The sequence below is a fragment of the Pezoporus wallicus genome, unplaced genomic scaffold (assembly GCF_028554395.1).
Source record: "Pezoporus wallicus isolate ANWC-B61680 ecotype Strahan unplaced genomic scaffold, APGP_CSIRO_Pwel_v1 contig_5879, whole genome shotgun sequence".
In the NCBI taxonomy this organism is placed as follows: Eukaryota; Metazoa; Chordata; class Aves; order Psittaciformes; family Psittacidae; genus Pezoporus; species Pezoporus wallicus.
Window position 1 is genome coordinate 838,822 of NW_026637549.1, and position 16,635 is coordinate 855,456.

The following is a 16,635-nucleotide window of genomic DNA, read 5'->3' on the forward strand; positions in this document are numbered from 1 at the left end:
TAGAATGGCTGCTGAATAGAGAAATGCCTCATTGAGTTGCCATCTCAGGTGCTACTGTGCCTGGGGAGGCTTTCTTGCCCACAGCCCATAGCATGGATGCCAGCCAAGGAGCCTCCCCTGCAGATTTTGCCATCTGGAGAAGCTCTGGTGTATTCTCTCTTGCCTCCTTGCTTCTCCATCTTATTTAAATTCACCTCACTTTTTCCTTGTCCAAGTCTTCTACTCTCTCATTTATCTTTGTAACTGTGTTATAATTCAGTGTTGTGTCATTTTAACTGAGTTATTTCAGTTTCTGAGAGAGGACTATGTACAGGATGAAGGATGAGATCTGTTTCAATCTAAAGATTGAAAAGCATACTTAACTAACTTGGGAATAAATATATATTAAGAAATGGCACTTTGGTTGGTGTATGCAAGCCGAGTGTTTTCTGTCATAAACACATTTTCACGGTTGGGACTGTTTCCTTAGCACAGGTGCTGAAATTGTTTTTCAGATCTGAAAACTAATTGAGTATTCCTGGAAGAAATAACCAAGGAAAATGTATATTCCACAAGTGCTTTATAGCCCTGTCAATCAAAACCTACTAACACTGGGAAAAATGCACTGTCAGTGGCTGCTACTTTCCCCCGGTGCTTGCCAGAAGCACAAGACAAACTGCATTGTGGTAAATCACCAGGCTGAGGAATGGGCTGAGTGAGACAGACATTGTAAAGACGTACTAGTCTGACGTTGAAAGTGCAGGCACTGGGAGCACAAAGATTTGAAACCATTTTGATACTTTGCCTTGGTATTTCATGGTAGGCACCCAGAGTGGGGCATCTGTCCTCAAGCTGGGGACCATTACAACTTACCCAAAACCGGGTGCAAAAGATTGGATTGACTGAGTGGGGCAGAGATAATGAAAACAGTTCCTTAGTTTCTCAGAATGCAGCTCATCAAGATTAGCTTTAAATAATGTATAGTTAAATGTCCTTCCATATCACAACTATGTATTTCTGTAAGATAAAGATATATATTTATATCTTAATATTTCATAACAGACATTACCAATGGGAACCCTTAAAGACATTATTCTTTTTACAAGTCTCAGCAGCTCTCCCTGTTTCAGTGAGAATTATCTGTGTTTTTAATAAGTGGTCTTTGAAACAAACAAGAGGAAATTCCTCTGAATACCATTCTTTCACTACCTACACAAAGAGAAAAATCAACTACTAATCTTTGCATCTGCATTAATCAATCTAATAACTAAATACTTCTTTATTTTTTCCCCAGTCAGGCAAGAATAAGACTAATGCATCTGTCATATGGATCAGAAAGAATAATCAGAAGTCTTAAAAAACATAAGGTTGAGGCACTACTAATACTGTGAAGGGCTCGATTCATCCCATAACATAGTTTTTACAACTATCAGCCATTTTTATGTCAGAAGCATTGGGTCAGTTGCACTGGGTAGCTCTTGCCCAGAATTCTGGCTCATCCAGGAATATCTTAACAGGAACAAAAGGGAGCATGCACTGTCTGCACGTGTTGGTGGATGCTTTTAAGATGAACTAGCATTTGTCAGATTAAAATTGTGGATGAAGAAGAAGGAGACATGAGGTAAAAAGGCTTTTGCATATCCAGAAGTAAATGTGCTTTTCTGCAAAGGTAAATCATGAACAAAAAGCAGTGACCAGTAGTAAGTGTCCAAGACAGGGAGAATAGAGCAAACGAACTATGACCCTTTTCTGGTGACGAGACCTCCAAGACAGGAAAAGTAGCTCAGAAAGTGCTAAGCAGTAATGGAGAATCTTATGAGACTTTGGAAGCTTCTGGTTAGATGGCTCCTAAAACACCACTTGCGGGCCTGATGAAGCTCTGGCATCACCTAGAAATACATATCTGAACGCACCAAAAGCTTCAACATATCCAGAGGCACTTTCTGTTTTGTAGCCTGCATTAGTTATCAAGATGAGCTAAAAGCTTCATTGTGATATTTTAAAGTCAACTGGAGTTACGGTACAGATTTCAATAGTGTAACAACTCGCTTTGTTTCTCTTTGCTCTTTGGTTTGTTTTTGGGGTGGGTCAGTTTTGGTTTTAATTTCACCATCTTCTATCCTTTTCATTCAGCCTTTTTAGAGGGCTATCAAGCCATCTTGTTTAAGTTAGGTAGCCTGGAAAGCTGAAGAAAAAAAGATTGTAACTAGAAGTTCTTCTGTCTACTGATCTAAGACAAATGAAGGACTTTAGTTTTGAGATTTTTGCATGAAGTGGGTTAGTTTCAATATACAAATCTAATTCACTCAACTCTGCAGTTATGAAAAGGATTTCTAGGGCCATATTCTGTATTCTCTTTTATGATGAACACTACCCAAGGAATACTAATCAGAGTGCTTGAGGAGTAAGGTAAGCAAGGCTGGCAGAGTCTGAGCTTTTATTTACTCTGTGTTATCTCTGTTCAAATGTTCAAAGCAATATGGGTGGTGACTGATTCACTAGTTAAATTCAAAACAGCATGTGTATACAAAAGACTGCCAAGCTTCTCATGTATATTGCTATTTGTGAGAAACTATGCACAGACAAAAAGCAATCAACCCGTTTCTTAATTTCATTTTATATCTTTATTCCCATTGTAAGTATTAACAATCATCCCAAAGACCATTTAAATTTGGTTTGGATACACAATAGCATTAATCGCAGTCCAGTTTCTTTTTTTTCCTACCGCAGTTCTAGTATTTCGTGATCTAGTTTAGTGGCTCTGTTGGTGTATTTGCTTCCAGCAAAATGGGTTTCTCAATGTTTGTACATTATTTAAAAAGATAGTTACAGATTTTAAAAAAAGTAACACAAGGATTAACACTACATTAATAAAGCTCATTATCTCCCATTTCAGATTAGTACTAAGTATGTTTGATAACCTGAAACTTACTTTCTGTTGTGCATTATCTGTTCTCTTCTTAAAATAAGTCCATAAACAACCATAATACAATTTCCCATTACAGCAGTTCATTACAGTAACTTTTCAAATTGGATTGAAATCGTTCTAAAAGAATGAGGTAAGTAAAACAACCCCACAAAGTAGAAGGTTCTGTTTAAGCATATGACAATTTACACACCAATGCTAAGGAAGTACCACAATTATAAATTAGAGTGGAAAACATCAAGAATTTTCTAAATTGAATTGCTTCTTATTTGAGAAAAACATATCACAGATTGTAAGTATTCTAATCTTCAAGTGAAGAGGAATCACAAACTACAAAGAGATATCTCTCATTGTGTCTTTTAAAAGCCTGTGAGACAAATTCCTTCATCAAATTTATTAATGTAAAAGAGAATTAAGGAAATTATTTGTGAAAGCTGTCCTGCTAAATTATGAATATCAATAATAAATTCTTTAGTTCTTCATTTATTTGCATACTATGCATATATGAATATATATATGAATAAAATATGCCTGTTGTATACAGTGAGCTAATATGAATGCTTACGTTGTACAATGTCAGAAAAGGACAGATTATTAATCAAAGTAGGGAGAAAAGTGAAGCAAAGAAGAAAGCAGATGATGCAAGAGAACTTTGTTGGTTGTCTTAGGATGACTTGTGTGTGGAAGAAAATGGGATACAGAACAGTCAGCTAACAACTTTTTATTGTGCAGTAAAGGAAGTTTGGGATCAACATCAGCTTCTAAAAGGGATTTAAAATTGAGATATACTCAGGGGAAGGGGACCAAACACAGACCATGCTATTCTAAGTTTTGTCTGAGCACCAGAGGGTGTGGAAGATTGTGGGAGTAAGGGGAGGAATGCTGGTTTCACAGGGAATAATTGCTGAACCAACAGTGCTCTTGCTCAGGACAGCCTTAATGGGGGACACACTGGATGCATCTGGTGGGGATATTATTTAGACCTTACTCCAGTCATGACAGGTACAAGACACTAACCTAGCCTCTTCACAAGTTGAAGGAAAGCTGGAATCCCTGAGTCTGATGCATAGGGAGTGCCAGGTGTTTTCAGGGACTGTCCACTTCTTGTATTGCTATTAGTGATTGTGATACCTGGAGATACTCCATGAAATGACCATTCAACATTTGACCTTCCTGTCCCAACTTTCCACACTTGTATGTCAATAGCACATACCTGAACTCATCACACTTAGTTCTCTTCACCAGTACTTAGTACACACACATGCTAACCAGCGAGAGAGGAAAATTGTATTCTTGTGGATAAGCTAACAGAACCTTCTTATTTCTCCATTACCTACAGAGGGGGTTCTGAAACTTTTTTTCAGTCTTAACCCTTTTCCTTTAAGCACGCACACACATATACATGCATACACATACATACACGTGCAAACACAAAGGGTATACGTAATACGGTACTCACTGAAGCTAGTTCTGAATGATGGCACAAGGCTACTGGGAGAAGTGTAGCAGTAAGGAGCGCCACAGCCAGAGAATACTGCATCTGCAAAACTAGGGGTTAGCACCTTGCTGTTCCCATGCGTATCTTTTCTTTGTTTGGAGGTTACCTTCATTCCATGGAGGACGGGGACGTGCCCCTTCAAATACTTCTTGCAATATCATTTCTGTGGATGTCAGGAAGGCTACACTACATAATGAACTCTACAGTCACTAATAGATACAGAAGCAAATTTAAAATAATTTAACATAAAGAAGATGAGCTGTGCTTTGGGATTATTTTATCTTAAATTTAATTCATGCAGTCCTAGAGTACAACACACATACATGGGTTAAAGACAATTCTGCATGAATGCTTTGGTGTCACCAGTACACATTTTTAAATGATCATATAGAATGACAGAATGGTTAGGGTTGGAAAAGACCTTAAGATCATCTAGTTCCAATCCCTCTGCCATGGGCAGCGACACCTCACACTAGACCATGTCACCCAAGACTTCATCCAGCCTGGCCTTGAACACCACCAGGGATGGAACATTTACCTCACAAAAACATTTTAGTACCATTCCTCACAGTAAGTACCCAGTGTATCTCAGAATTATTTGTATACCATTTTACACTTTATACATAATATCGGACTTGCATTTTAAGTATCAAAAATACATTGTAAAAAGATCTTAATAGCAAATGTCATAAATCCAGAGTTTTCATCAAAGGGTAAAACGATTCAAGACCTTTGGTGAATGGATGAGGAAAAAGAAACATTTCCAAAAGCTACACAAGATTTATGGTCTTATGCTACCAACAGCTGGCCAATCAGCTCTGGGTTTCTGTCCATTATTAATGCCAGGATAAGAGCAGCAGCAGAATTTACTGTCTCCTGAAGCAGCAAACAGTCCTAGGGAAAGAAAAAAGGGAGCAGGGAAAACAATACGATTACAAAAATGGAAAAGGTAAATATTTAAAATTAGTTTTCAAGTATGCAAAATTACCATTGTTAAAAAAAAAAAAAAAACCAAAATTTGTACTTATTAGAAGAAGAACTTCTAAAACTTACATTTTAAGGAAACACAATTCCATAGTAATATCCATTTTCCAGTCTCCATGATGATTTAACAAGCAAAATTATGTTTTAAGGAATGTATTTTAACTGCTAGAACTAATGCCATCTATCCAGAGACCTCCAGAACAGAAGCTTGATTCTGTCACTTCCTTCCTAACTGATTTGTAAGATCTAAAAAGTAGTAAAAAAATTTTGGGTTTGAAAACATTGGAACAAAATGGATTTAATTCGGTAACATAGCTAAAGACCTGTAACTTCAAGCACCTACTGAATCCTCTCTGAAGTCTACAAACTACTTAAACTCAGACAGACATTTAAGCACTGGGACTTCAGTAGTGTAGACTGATCTTTGTATCAAATAACTTCAAAGAGTAGTCTGGTTTTGATAGGCAAGTATAGAGACCAACACAGGAAGTAATAAAATGAGACTGATTCTGTGCTGCTAACTGAGCACTCCAACTCACATTTGAAAGAGCCCTTTGTCAAACTGCCAAGTTTTCCTAATTGCACCGACTATAAAAGACTGGCCTCTTGTGACCAGTAATGTTTTCATTTGCACACTGGGAAAATAGCAATAGGTGTAGCCAGGCAAGGACACATCGCCAGAGAAGGAAATAGGAGAGAACAATTTCTGTGAAGCAACAGAGGAAAAGAAAGGTCTACAGAATTGTGGAGAGAATCTAGAAGATTTTCAAATACAGAAGGGCAGCTACAAAGAGAAAGCAAGCACTGTTCTCCACAATGAGCAGAACTGGAAGCAATAGACTTAACAGAACTTAAACCGGGCAATAAGAAGTAAGGAGAGTTGTTTTAACAGTAGGGACTGGTATACAATGGAACAGATTATTGGACAGATGAAGGAAACTCATCATTAGGGTCCTGTAACATGCGACCTGTTTACACGTAAAACGGGGTGCAGGTACAGCTTCCTGCCTCGGGCAGAAGGATGGAGCCGTTTGAGCCTATATTTTTCACCACTATTTTTTCTAAGATGCTGCATCAAGGAAGAATTTGTGTAGGATGTTTAATAAACTTGGAATAATGGAGAAAGAGGAAATGGTTTCAACAACTTATACAAATTCAAAACTTTTAAAACTGCTTTTTTAAGAAGTAAGGCTATTCATGAGGAGGCCCGCCTATTCAGCTAACATAGAGGGGGGCTGGAGACTAAGAAGTTGGGGTTGAAGTTAAAACTGAAAGGGAAAAGTGTCCCTGGAACACTCTGTGTTGAAGCATAGCCAGAGGAAATGATCAGAGGGCTGGATCACCTCTCCCATGAGGAAAGGCTGAGAGAGTTGGGCTTGTTCAGCCTGGAAAACAGAGGACTCTGGGGAGACCTTACTGCAGCCCTTCAGTGCTTAAAGAGGGCCTATAAGAAAGACAGTGAGAGACTTTTTAGCAAGGCCTGCTGTGATAGGACGAGGGGTAATGGTTTTAAACAAAAAGAGGGGAAATTCAGATTAGATATAAAGAAGAAATGTTTTACAATTACGGTAGTGAGACATTGGAACAGGTTGCCCAGAGAGGTGGTGGATGTGCCATCCCTGGAAACATTCAAGGTCAAGTTGACGGGGCTCTGAGCAACCTGATCTAGTTAAAGATGTCCCTGCTCCTTGCAGGGGATTGGACTAAAGGACCTTTAAAGGTCCCCTTCAACCCAAACTGTTCTGTGATTCTATAATGCTCTTATTAACTTTGGGCTGTATGTAAATCACAGGAAATGTGCCAGAGAGGTAAGAGGATAGAATTAGAAATTTATAGTTTATACTGCATTCCTTTATAAGTCCTGGATAAATTATATTTGTATTTCAATAGAATTTTGTCATAAAAATTATCAAATAATTAAGGTGTCACTGTTTGTAACTCCCCAAAAGATTACACTCTCCACAAATTCATGTAATATATTTTTCTATTATGCAGTAAAAATACTTATCAGTGTTTGAAAAAATGTCCTAAAGACGTTCACCCCAGCTGTGTCTTGCTGCTCACAAAGTGACACTTCCTTCTGCTAAGCAAGGAGTGCACAAGTGTATGTACTCAGGTCCTGCTCCCTCAGAACCTTTTGTCACAGACCGAGGATGCAAAGAGGAACTCAAGAATCCACTGCTCCAGTTTGGCAGAAGTTTCGCTCCTCGTTTCCCATGGGTATACGCTGCTGTGTAAGGTACAAGGAGAGCGGAAGTCACATGCAAACACCCACTTGGAAGGCAAACGCTGCAGTCGCTTTCAAGCTCTGGCGCACATTTGCTGTTCAGCAATGCCAATCTCTTTGTGTCCTCATCGCTTTTGGTCCAGTTTCTCTCAGGAAACACTTCCCAGTTACAGACACTACTTTCCAAATGGGCTTCCAGCCATATCTAATGTTGGCTGGAGGTGTATATTTTTTTCCCCCCATTTCACAGAAAAAGAAATAAAATACACCTGGCCAGGAATGCTCTTAATGTTTCTCCCAATAAATCTTTCCACATCCTCTTTTGGTTACTGAATTCAGCACACATTCCTTTGCACTAATAAATTATTTAAGTTCTTTAGCATAAAAGGAAGCAAGAGAAAGAAATTTAACTTTCACAGGAGAGATTGAAAGTGACACCATAAGATACCTTTAGACTGAAAAAAGCTTTTTCTAAAGCTAAACCTAATGCTGCTGTGTTAATTTCCATGTTCTGAAGAAAAGACATGTAAAAGATTATGAGTACTATTTGTAACACAGGCAATGCGTACAGAAACCTGCACACAGAAGTGGTCTAAAGCACACTGACATTGAGCGGTGAATTGCGGTTTGTTCAAAAAGAGAAACGTAAAAAGTAACCTGCACAAACTAAAATGTCTTTGCAAGTTTTACAATTACTTCATTTCTACTAGTCTGATTATTAATACTATAACTATTTGGGAAACCTAATGGTTCCTGTCTTTTTGAGACTCAATCAGTACAATGGCAGGAACAATGAAGTGTAAGGATTAGCCCCTGTGAGTCTGTTTTTTAGAAATAAGCAGGAGTGTATCTTTAAGTGAATATGCATTATCTCATTAAAGACAACAAATGTAATAGAAAAGACGATAGTCTTAATTCTATGCAGTTACAGTTGATGGTTAAATGACATCATGCAGCATGTACTGAAGCTTTCAACAGGGCAGTCCTTTGAAGTACTTATCATTGGGGTTACTAGTTTTTAATTTATCCTGTTGTTCCTTCCCAGTAGTGCTGTCTCAGTCTGATCTCAGGGTCACCTATTCTTTGAACAGTGTCCAGTGCCTGGGCCTATGAGCCAGCCTCTGAGTGCAGAAGAAGTTAGTGCCACAGAGGTCAAGTGTGTGCTGATTTCAACTGGCCTTATTCTCACAGTTGCAGTCTTACTGGAAAGAGGTAGTAAATTACGTGAAGAACTGGACTCTTCCAGGAATTTCAGAATCATCGTATAACTTTTTGAGAATCATTACTGCAGTATTCAATGGGAATAGCCTGTGCATAATTTAGAACTTTTGTTCTAAATCATTCCTAGTCCATATTATCATAAAAAAAAAAAAAAAGAGAACAGAAAAAGAAATTCTAACAACTGAAAGAGAACATGTTGTTCAAAGTGGGGGCATAATGTTGACTGACATGACGGTTAAGTTGTATCTTAAGGATTCTTTCCTCTCCTCTCAATCCTGCAGGGAATTTATTTCATTTTAGGCTGTTACTGTACATGTGAGGGGGTATTTTCAATGTGCCACAATGATACTTAAGCTTTTTCCTAAGTAGTTATATGTAATTTGGATGCCAGCAGTATTTATGAAGGATATTAAAAAGAATTAAAATGACAACAATGTAGGAAAGAAAAAGAATCTTGTGGGTCTTTATTAATTTGAAGTTAAATAAGTGAACACTTAAGTCCCCCGGCTATACCCTTAAAACACCCATGTTTCTGACACTGCAATGTTATTTCTGGCAACAGTGCCGACTGCAGCGGATAGTGCCTACAGGAAGGCTTCAGTAAGAATGCCAGGACAAATTTCATCTACCACACCTAACCCCACTGCACATACAGGCCTCCGATCCTCTTTTTTATTCAATGGCATAGCACTAAATCTTTCAAAAATCTCATTATTAGTTGCAGGAAGTCAAATAATCACACAGAGCCAGGTCTTCACATGCCTAATTGCCTGACATGTTTGCATATACTGTAACCATGATAAAAACGAGGATGTAAGAAAAGAACGATGAATAGAAATCCTCCTGTAGCCCACAAGAGCTCTTGCACGTTACTGCCCACCCACTGTTCAGTGCTGCAGATTCCAAGCGGGGAACATACCTGAACATGGCAGGCAGGGAGCTCACACCTGTTCACACACGGGAGGCATCAAACACCAAGAGTTCCCCTGCTCACCAGCTAAGTCCTTTAAAAAGACTGTGACCTTTAAGTAAGACTCAGAGGCAGTAATGACTTTAGTGGATTAATGCCTGAAGTTCCACATGATCAAGTGGTGTGCCATGATCCCCCTCTAAACCATTGGGATATTCACTGTCTATTCATTTCATCCAGTTGACTTAAATGAGTGTCTTGTAAAAAGAAAAAGCAAAACCCCCTAACCATTGCTTGGCCATTAATAAATAGAATTTTTTACTGTTTGAACAGATGATTAACTACATTTATAAGCTAAAAACAAAACTTTTACCACTTTATATTTATGTACTTTGGTAAAGAAAATACTCAGAAACACTGCCAACCTTATAAACCATAAATCTACATAACAGCACTTTGATTCCAAAATAAAATATCCACTTTGTCTGTTATTAAATAGTAAAAATATTCCAACATAACCATATTGTGTGATGGTTGTAACTCATACTCAGAATTTATTTGATGTAGAGTTATTGACTGTAGGGGTTTTCTGGTTTGCAGAATAAGACTGGGAATGGATACAGGGACAGAGTTAGAGTTGTGTTTGGAATATGCAATCTGATATTTTACAAACGTGCATTTGTTTAAGGAACTATGAGGATATCTGAATATTTACTGACATTCCCCTAACGATTCATTTCCTTGCTTCAATCTGGTTAGGATTCGCCCCCCCAGCTGGCATTTCACATACATGCATTTCAATTTACATATGTACTAGTTTAGTTTAAGCACAGCTTGAAAAACAAACACTACCCTCTTTAGCTCAAAAAATAAAACCTCTGCAGGTATTACCTCTGCTTTCTACTGCATCCCTTCAAAAGAACAAACCAGCTGTGTTCCATTATTTGGACTCTGTTTTGCGGTAATATTATTTGACTTTCCATTTAATACTGTTTTAAAAAATGAATAGAACTGTAATGTTAACCCGTATTATATGGCTGACAGAAAACCTGATTTAAAGATGCTGCTAAACTCAGGGAACAGCAGTATTGATACAGCTACATTTGTACCAGGAATGGAAGGAGGGCCAGGGCATGTGCTGGCATGCCCCTGCCCTTGCTATTCTATTGTAAGCCCGCTCCCTGGCACAGTTTTGACTCCTGCCAGCTAACATGTTCCCAGACAATGGCTGGGCATGGTTCATGAGACAGCACAGGCCAGGGACTGCTCCCACTCGACAGGCTGAATGAGGCCACCCTCTTTTGGGAAACAAGAACTTAGCCATATGGACATGAGGCATGCTGTGACTTTTAGCCTGAGGAAAGGAGAACCATCCCTGGCCTATTTTACTTACCAGTATAGATGTAAGCGAAGTATCACTGGGAAATGACAGTTGTGCCCTACCCAAACGCATCAGGAATGCACAGAACAACCATCAGATAATCCACCCCAGAATAAGGCACAAATCCCATGAAGCCACCACATAAAACACAGCCATTTAAAAAGATTAACTGCTCCATGGTCACCTTTCCCACCCAAACAGAGAACAAGAGAGGAATGAACCACACTGCAAGACAGCACTGGGGGTGCACTGCACATTCCTGACACCTTTTGGAAAATGGCCAAATCCAGAAGAAGGACTGCGTGCCCACTGCTCCCTTTCGCAGCGTGGGCCTGGGTGCACACTAGGTACACCGCAAGGCATGAGTGGAAAAAGGCTGAAACAGTCTGCGTTCTGGCAACTATCTTGCAAAAGAGTATGTTGGCAGTACAAGAGGGACTGGTGTTAATTTAGAACTCCACAGGATCCTGCAATTTATACTAAGGCTATACCAGGTGCCTCCAGAACTTGCCTGATGTCACGTACTGACAGTGTTTTATTTGCACTCAGAGAAACCAAGTAGAGAATCACAGCATCATAGAATCGCTAAATGGTTTGGGTTGGAAGTAGTCACCTAATTCCAAACCCCTGCCAGAGGAGGGACGCCTTTCAGTAGACCAGATTGCTCAAAGCCTCATCCAACCTGGCCTTGAACACTGCCAGGGATGAAGCAGCCACAGCTTCTCTGGGCAACCTGTGCCAGTGTCTCACCACCTTTATAATACAGAATTTCTTCCTAATGTCTAATCTAAATCTACCCTCTTTCAGCTTATAGCCATTCCCTCTTGTCCTATCACCACATGCCTTTGTAAAAAGTCCCTCTTCAGCTTTCTTATAGGCCCCCTTTAGGCACTAGAAGGCTTCTGTGAAGTCTCCCCAGAGCCTTCTCTCCTCCAGGCTGAACAAGCCCAACTCTCTCAGCCTCAAAAGTATCCTGCCTCAAAAAACAACAATAAAATCTACCCTCAAAACCCTCAATACTTGACATGTTCTTCTTCAATTTATATTTTTTATTTATAAAGATGATTTGAAGAGGGGCTGAGGTTCTTCTACTACCAGAAATCAATCGTATAACATGGTTTGGTGTTTAATCTTGCCATAAAGAATTCTCTGCTACATTCATGAAGAGGCATTTTTTTCCTACTCAAGATAAGTAGTGGCATGCATCTACATATTAAAGCAACCTCCATTTCTGTAATAGTACCAATTAATCTGAAGTCTCCTTCTTCTTAAAATGCTTCCACATCACATTTTTTAATGCATGTGCCAAAGGATCCATTGATAAGTGACATCTCATACATAATATCAATGCAGCAATTCATCTTAATAAGAACATAGCTATGCAGATAATTCTAAAAGATAAGAAAACTATTTCTCTGAATATTTTTAGGTTTCCTTTCAAGTAATACATAAATAATTAAGGTAGCATTTGCGTTCAGATAGATAGCTGGCTTCAAAATTGCTCCAGCAGGTTCATAATTGAACCTCTGTATACACAGCCCTGCTTCCTTCCTGAGCTAAGAAAATGCAATCAACTCTTCGTTAGTGGATACTCCTCAAAACAGAAGTAATTTAGAAATCTAGATACTTGGGATGCAATGAGGACTGATGAGTGGCACTGGAAGAAACAAACTGTCACTGTTCTAATGGAGCCTAGCAGACCCCTTAGCTAACTCTGATAGATCTGAGTTAATTAATTCCCTGTAGTTAAACAGCTGTACATCAATTCCACAAGCAACGCAAACCCTGGTAAATTGTACATAAATATCTCACACTGTACTGCATCTCTCCCTCCTGTACCGCTGATGAACCATGCCTCTTATAGCTCCTCATTAAAAAACGGAGAGCCATCAACATTTACAAGGATGGCGCAGACACTGAGGACAGACAAGTAAGCCTGTAAGGATTATGTCCCTAATGTTACTGCATGTATCTTTTCACCTTAGATTCACAGCTTTAAAATTGAAGGTAAACATCACCCTTTTGCTAGAAAACACCCCAACAAAACACCACAAACAAACAATAACCCAAATAGGATTAATTCCTCTCTCTAGTATGAACTGAATAGACAGAATTCCCCTAAATCGACAGTTTCAGATCAGCTCCATTATTTCTGTGTTCTGCAGCATGAAGGCGACCACGGTTCAGTTCCCTTCTTTGTCTGAAGTGTTTAATCCACCTCCCAGTTTACTCTTTTTTTGGATTGGGGTTAAAATCCCTGTGAAGGAATACCCGTTCTGTGCAGAGCCACCGTATCACAACAGAGAGATGACAAGACTACAGTCTAGACACTAGTCCAGACATCTGGGAAGCATGTGAGAACTCTGTTCTAACTTTGCCTCCAAAAATTTGTTCATTTGATGTGAAATACTCAAATGGTGTTTGGAACAGACATGAACTCAGTGACTGTGCCTCTGTCACTTGGAGGCCTAGGCTATATATTTCCTTGTTCTTGTCTTCTCCAAGTCTTTATTTTTTTTCCCCCTGTAAGAAAAGTTGTTAGCATGATCATACTGAACAATCAATAAAAACTCCTGGGCCAAAAAATTCTCTGAAGTTTGTTATAAGGAGCATTTTCAGCACATTTAATCACTGCAGCTTAAGCAAGAGTCTTCATTCACCACCTACCACTATCCGATCGAAGCTCTTGGCAGGAGTACACCAGTAGCGATAGTACAACGGCCTGTCAACCATCTTTCCCTCTAAGTTGTTCAACAAGCTACCTACTGCTTGAGCTAGCAGCCAGTTCTGCCACCTGTATGGGACTGGTGTAAAAACACTAGCAGGAATAAGCCATTTAATAGATGCAGTTGTCTGCAAAAGTATATGATGTGTTTGAGGTTTCTTAGAGGTGGTCTCCTAATACAGTATGTTACCACGTAAGTCTATAATATGACATGTATGCATGTTAATATATGTTACTGTTCTCTACCTACAGGCCCTGTGAGGCATCACTCTGGTAACCTTGTAAAACATAGCGTAAGGATGCTGGGGAGGGACTCTTCATTAGGGGCTGCAGGACAAGGGGTAATGGGTTAAAACTTAAACAGGGGAAGTTTAGATTGGATATAAGGAAGAAGTTCTTTACTGTAAGGGTGGTGAGGCACTGGCACATGTTGCCCAAGGAAGTTGTGAATGCTCCATCCCTGGTGGTGCTCAAGGTCAGGTTGGACAAATCCTTGGGTGACTTGGTTTAGTGTGAGGTGTCCCTGCTCATGGCAGGGGGTTGAAACTAGATGATCTTAAGGTCCTTTCCAACCCTAACTATTCTGTGATTCTATAATGATTTTTAGGAGGATGGAAAAAATCTTGCTACCAATATAGGAAGACTGAAATGCTCCTGATGTACAAGAGACTTCCCTTTTTCTCTGACAACCAGCACTGCAAGCTGTTGAAAATCTAATACTGGACTACAGTCAAGTGACGCTGTGGCAAGTCTTTCCTCTGGATTCAGAAAGATTTGGATCAGCCTCATAGCACTAACGAATTCACATGGGAGTGGGATTTGAGCCTTCTACACAGCAGCAGCATTTAATAGCATTTTCCTTGGTATGTATGTGTGGTGGATACTCTGCTGCCTGCTCCACTGTGAGTCTATAAATAACTTGATGGACTGCAGTGGTAAGTTTTGTAGGCAGCCAGGAATACATAGCAGACCCACCACACACACATACAGAAAAAAACAGGTTAAGTAGTGCTGGCCTCCAGCAAAACATAACACCCCAATTGGTCAAATCATTTATGGGCTGTTGCAGTGCACCAGGCACCAAGCGAAGATGGAGCAGTTATGGATAACTTATGGATGCACTTGACACATGGAACTAGTAGCAAAGCAAAAGCGGTTCAACACAGTTTATCTGCTTTTCTATTATAAGCTGAGAAATACAGCACTTTGAAGCTCAGTTTCACTCAATGACTACCGGTTTAGCCCTATTCAGCAGTAAGAAGGAAAGCAAAAATGTGTATGTGGGGAAGATGGAGAGAAGTGGTGGAGGAGGAAGCTAGGAGCAAGGGGAGAAGGAGAAACAACAGAGGTAAAAGATTAAGTATGCGACTGTCTCCATCCTCAAAATACAAAAAGCATGCTATTGCTAAAGCTCACATGAGATGATACCAATGCCAGAGGCTCTATCTGATAGGCAAACTGTATCATGCTGCAGGTTAAAAAATAAAAACCTTCAAAGAACCAACCAGGACATTTTTACCCAGTGAGATATCGGGTCACCAGTGTAATCGTAAAATTATAAGTAGGTAGGTATCACATATTTGAATGCTTCTCAAACTCTGGAGCACTGTGCCTTCCTTACTTAGGATCTGACAAAATCTCCTAATGGGAACAGATTAAAAAATACACCACTTCTTCATATAAACTTCTAGCATGAGCAAAAAAGTACATATTTTACAGTAAATTTAAGGCAGTAGATTTTGATATTAGAGGTGTTTCCTTTCTGTCACATATTCTCTTGACAACATAGATTTGTTGTACTTTTGAAGAAAAAAATGAACATAGCAGTTTGCAAACATCTAAGTTGCTAATAAGTAGTACAAGAAAAGAAAAGCTTCAGTCATCACAGCCTACAGAATTTTGCATACAAATGTCCATGAGAGCAGCTTCATGTAACTTGTGACATATAATTCGTGGTTATCAGTGTTGTAGAGAAAGACTGGGCTACTTTTCAGTGACTGCCACAAAAAGGGAAGGTCTTTGGAAAGCATGAGTGATGCATTGGAACCTCCTGGAGTATCCTGAAAAGCTCTGCAGAGAAAACATAAGCATTTTTTCCATCCTTTCAATGGAACACAGGTTTGTCCCCTCCTATAGGTGCTAACATCATATGGAATATTATGCATAGTAGACATCCAGCTCTTCAAAGTAAGGAGAGGTTTGCTTTCATCCATTTCAATATAAGTATTCTGTTCAGTCATTAAAATAGTCATTATACAACTCCCACGGACTGTGAATAATCTGAAATACCAGCACATGGCTGCAGTAACTAACTGGTTGGAAAAATTCCTCTTTATTACAGATAATTTATTTGAGATGGTTCAGAGGAAAAACTGTATAGCCTACAAAAAAACAAAATTAAAACTTCTCCTTTGGGGAAAGAAATAAACAAAACACAAGAGATTCCGAGGGGCAAAGTATGTGTGCACATGTGCTGGGCTATTGTTCACATCCCAGTCGTGTGGCTTCCAAATTTTTAGGATGATAGTATCAGTTCAGTGGGGTAAAGGCCACGTTCCAATCTTGGTTACATAAATACAAACCAAAGTAACAGCAGTATTACAAGCCAGTTACTTTACAGTTGCAGGGACTGGAATTCAACATTGAACTCTTTCTTTGCTACAGAAGCCCTAATAGGTAACTGTTCTTACAGAATCAAAGAATCACAGAATGGTTTGGGTTAGAAGGAAACTTAAGATCATCTAGCTCCAACCCCCCCCAGCCATGGGCAGGGATGCCTCACGC

General features: G+C 39.3%; 1 protein-coding gene across 1 annotated transcript in view; it reads right to left on the reverse strand.

Moving 5' to 3' along the window:
* Nucleotides 1-2,580: 2,580 nt before the first annotated feature.
* The window catches only part of CRPPA (CDP-L-ribitol pyrophosphorylase A), a 124,020-nt gene continuing 109,965 nt past the window's right edge, over nt 2,581-16,635 (reverse strand). The window contains exon 10 of the mRNA XM_057406187.1: nt 2,581-5,297. Coding sequence (XP_057262170.1) covers nt 5,193-5,297 — 105 coding nt within the window. The 3' untranslated portion in view covers nt 2,581-5,192. The remainder of the gene's footprint in view (nt 5,298-16,635) is intronic.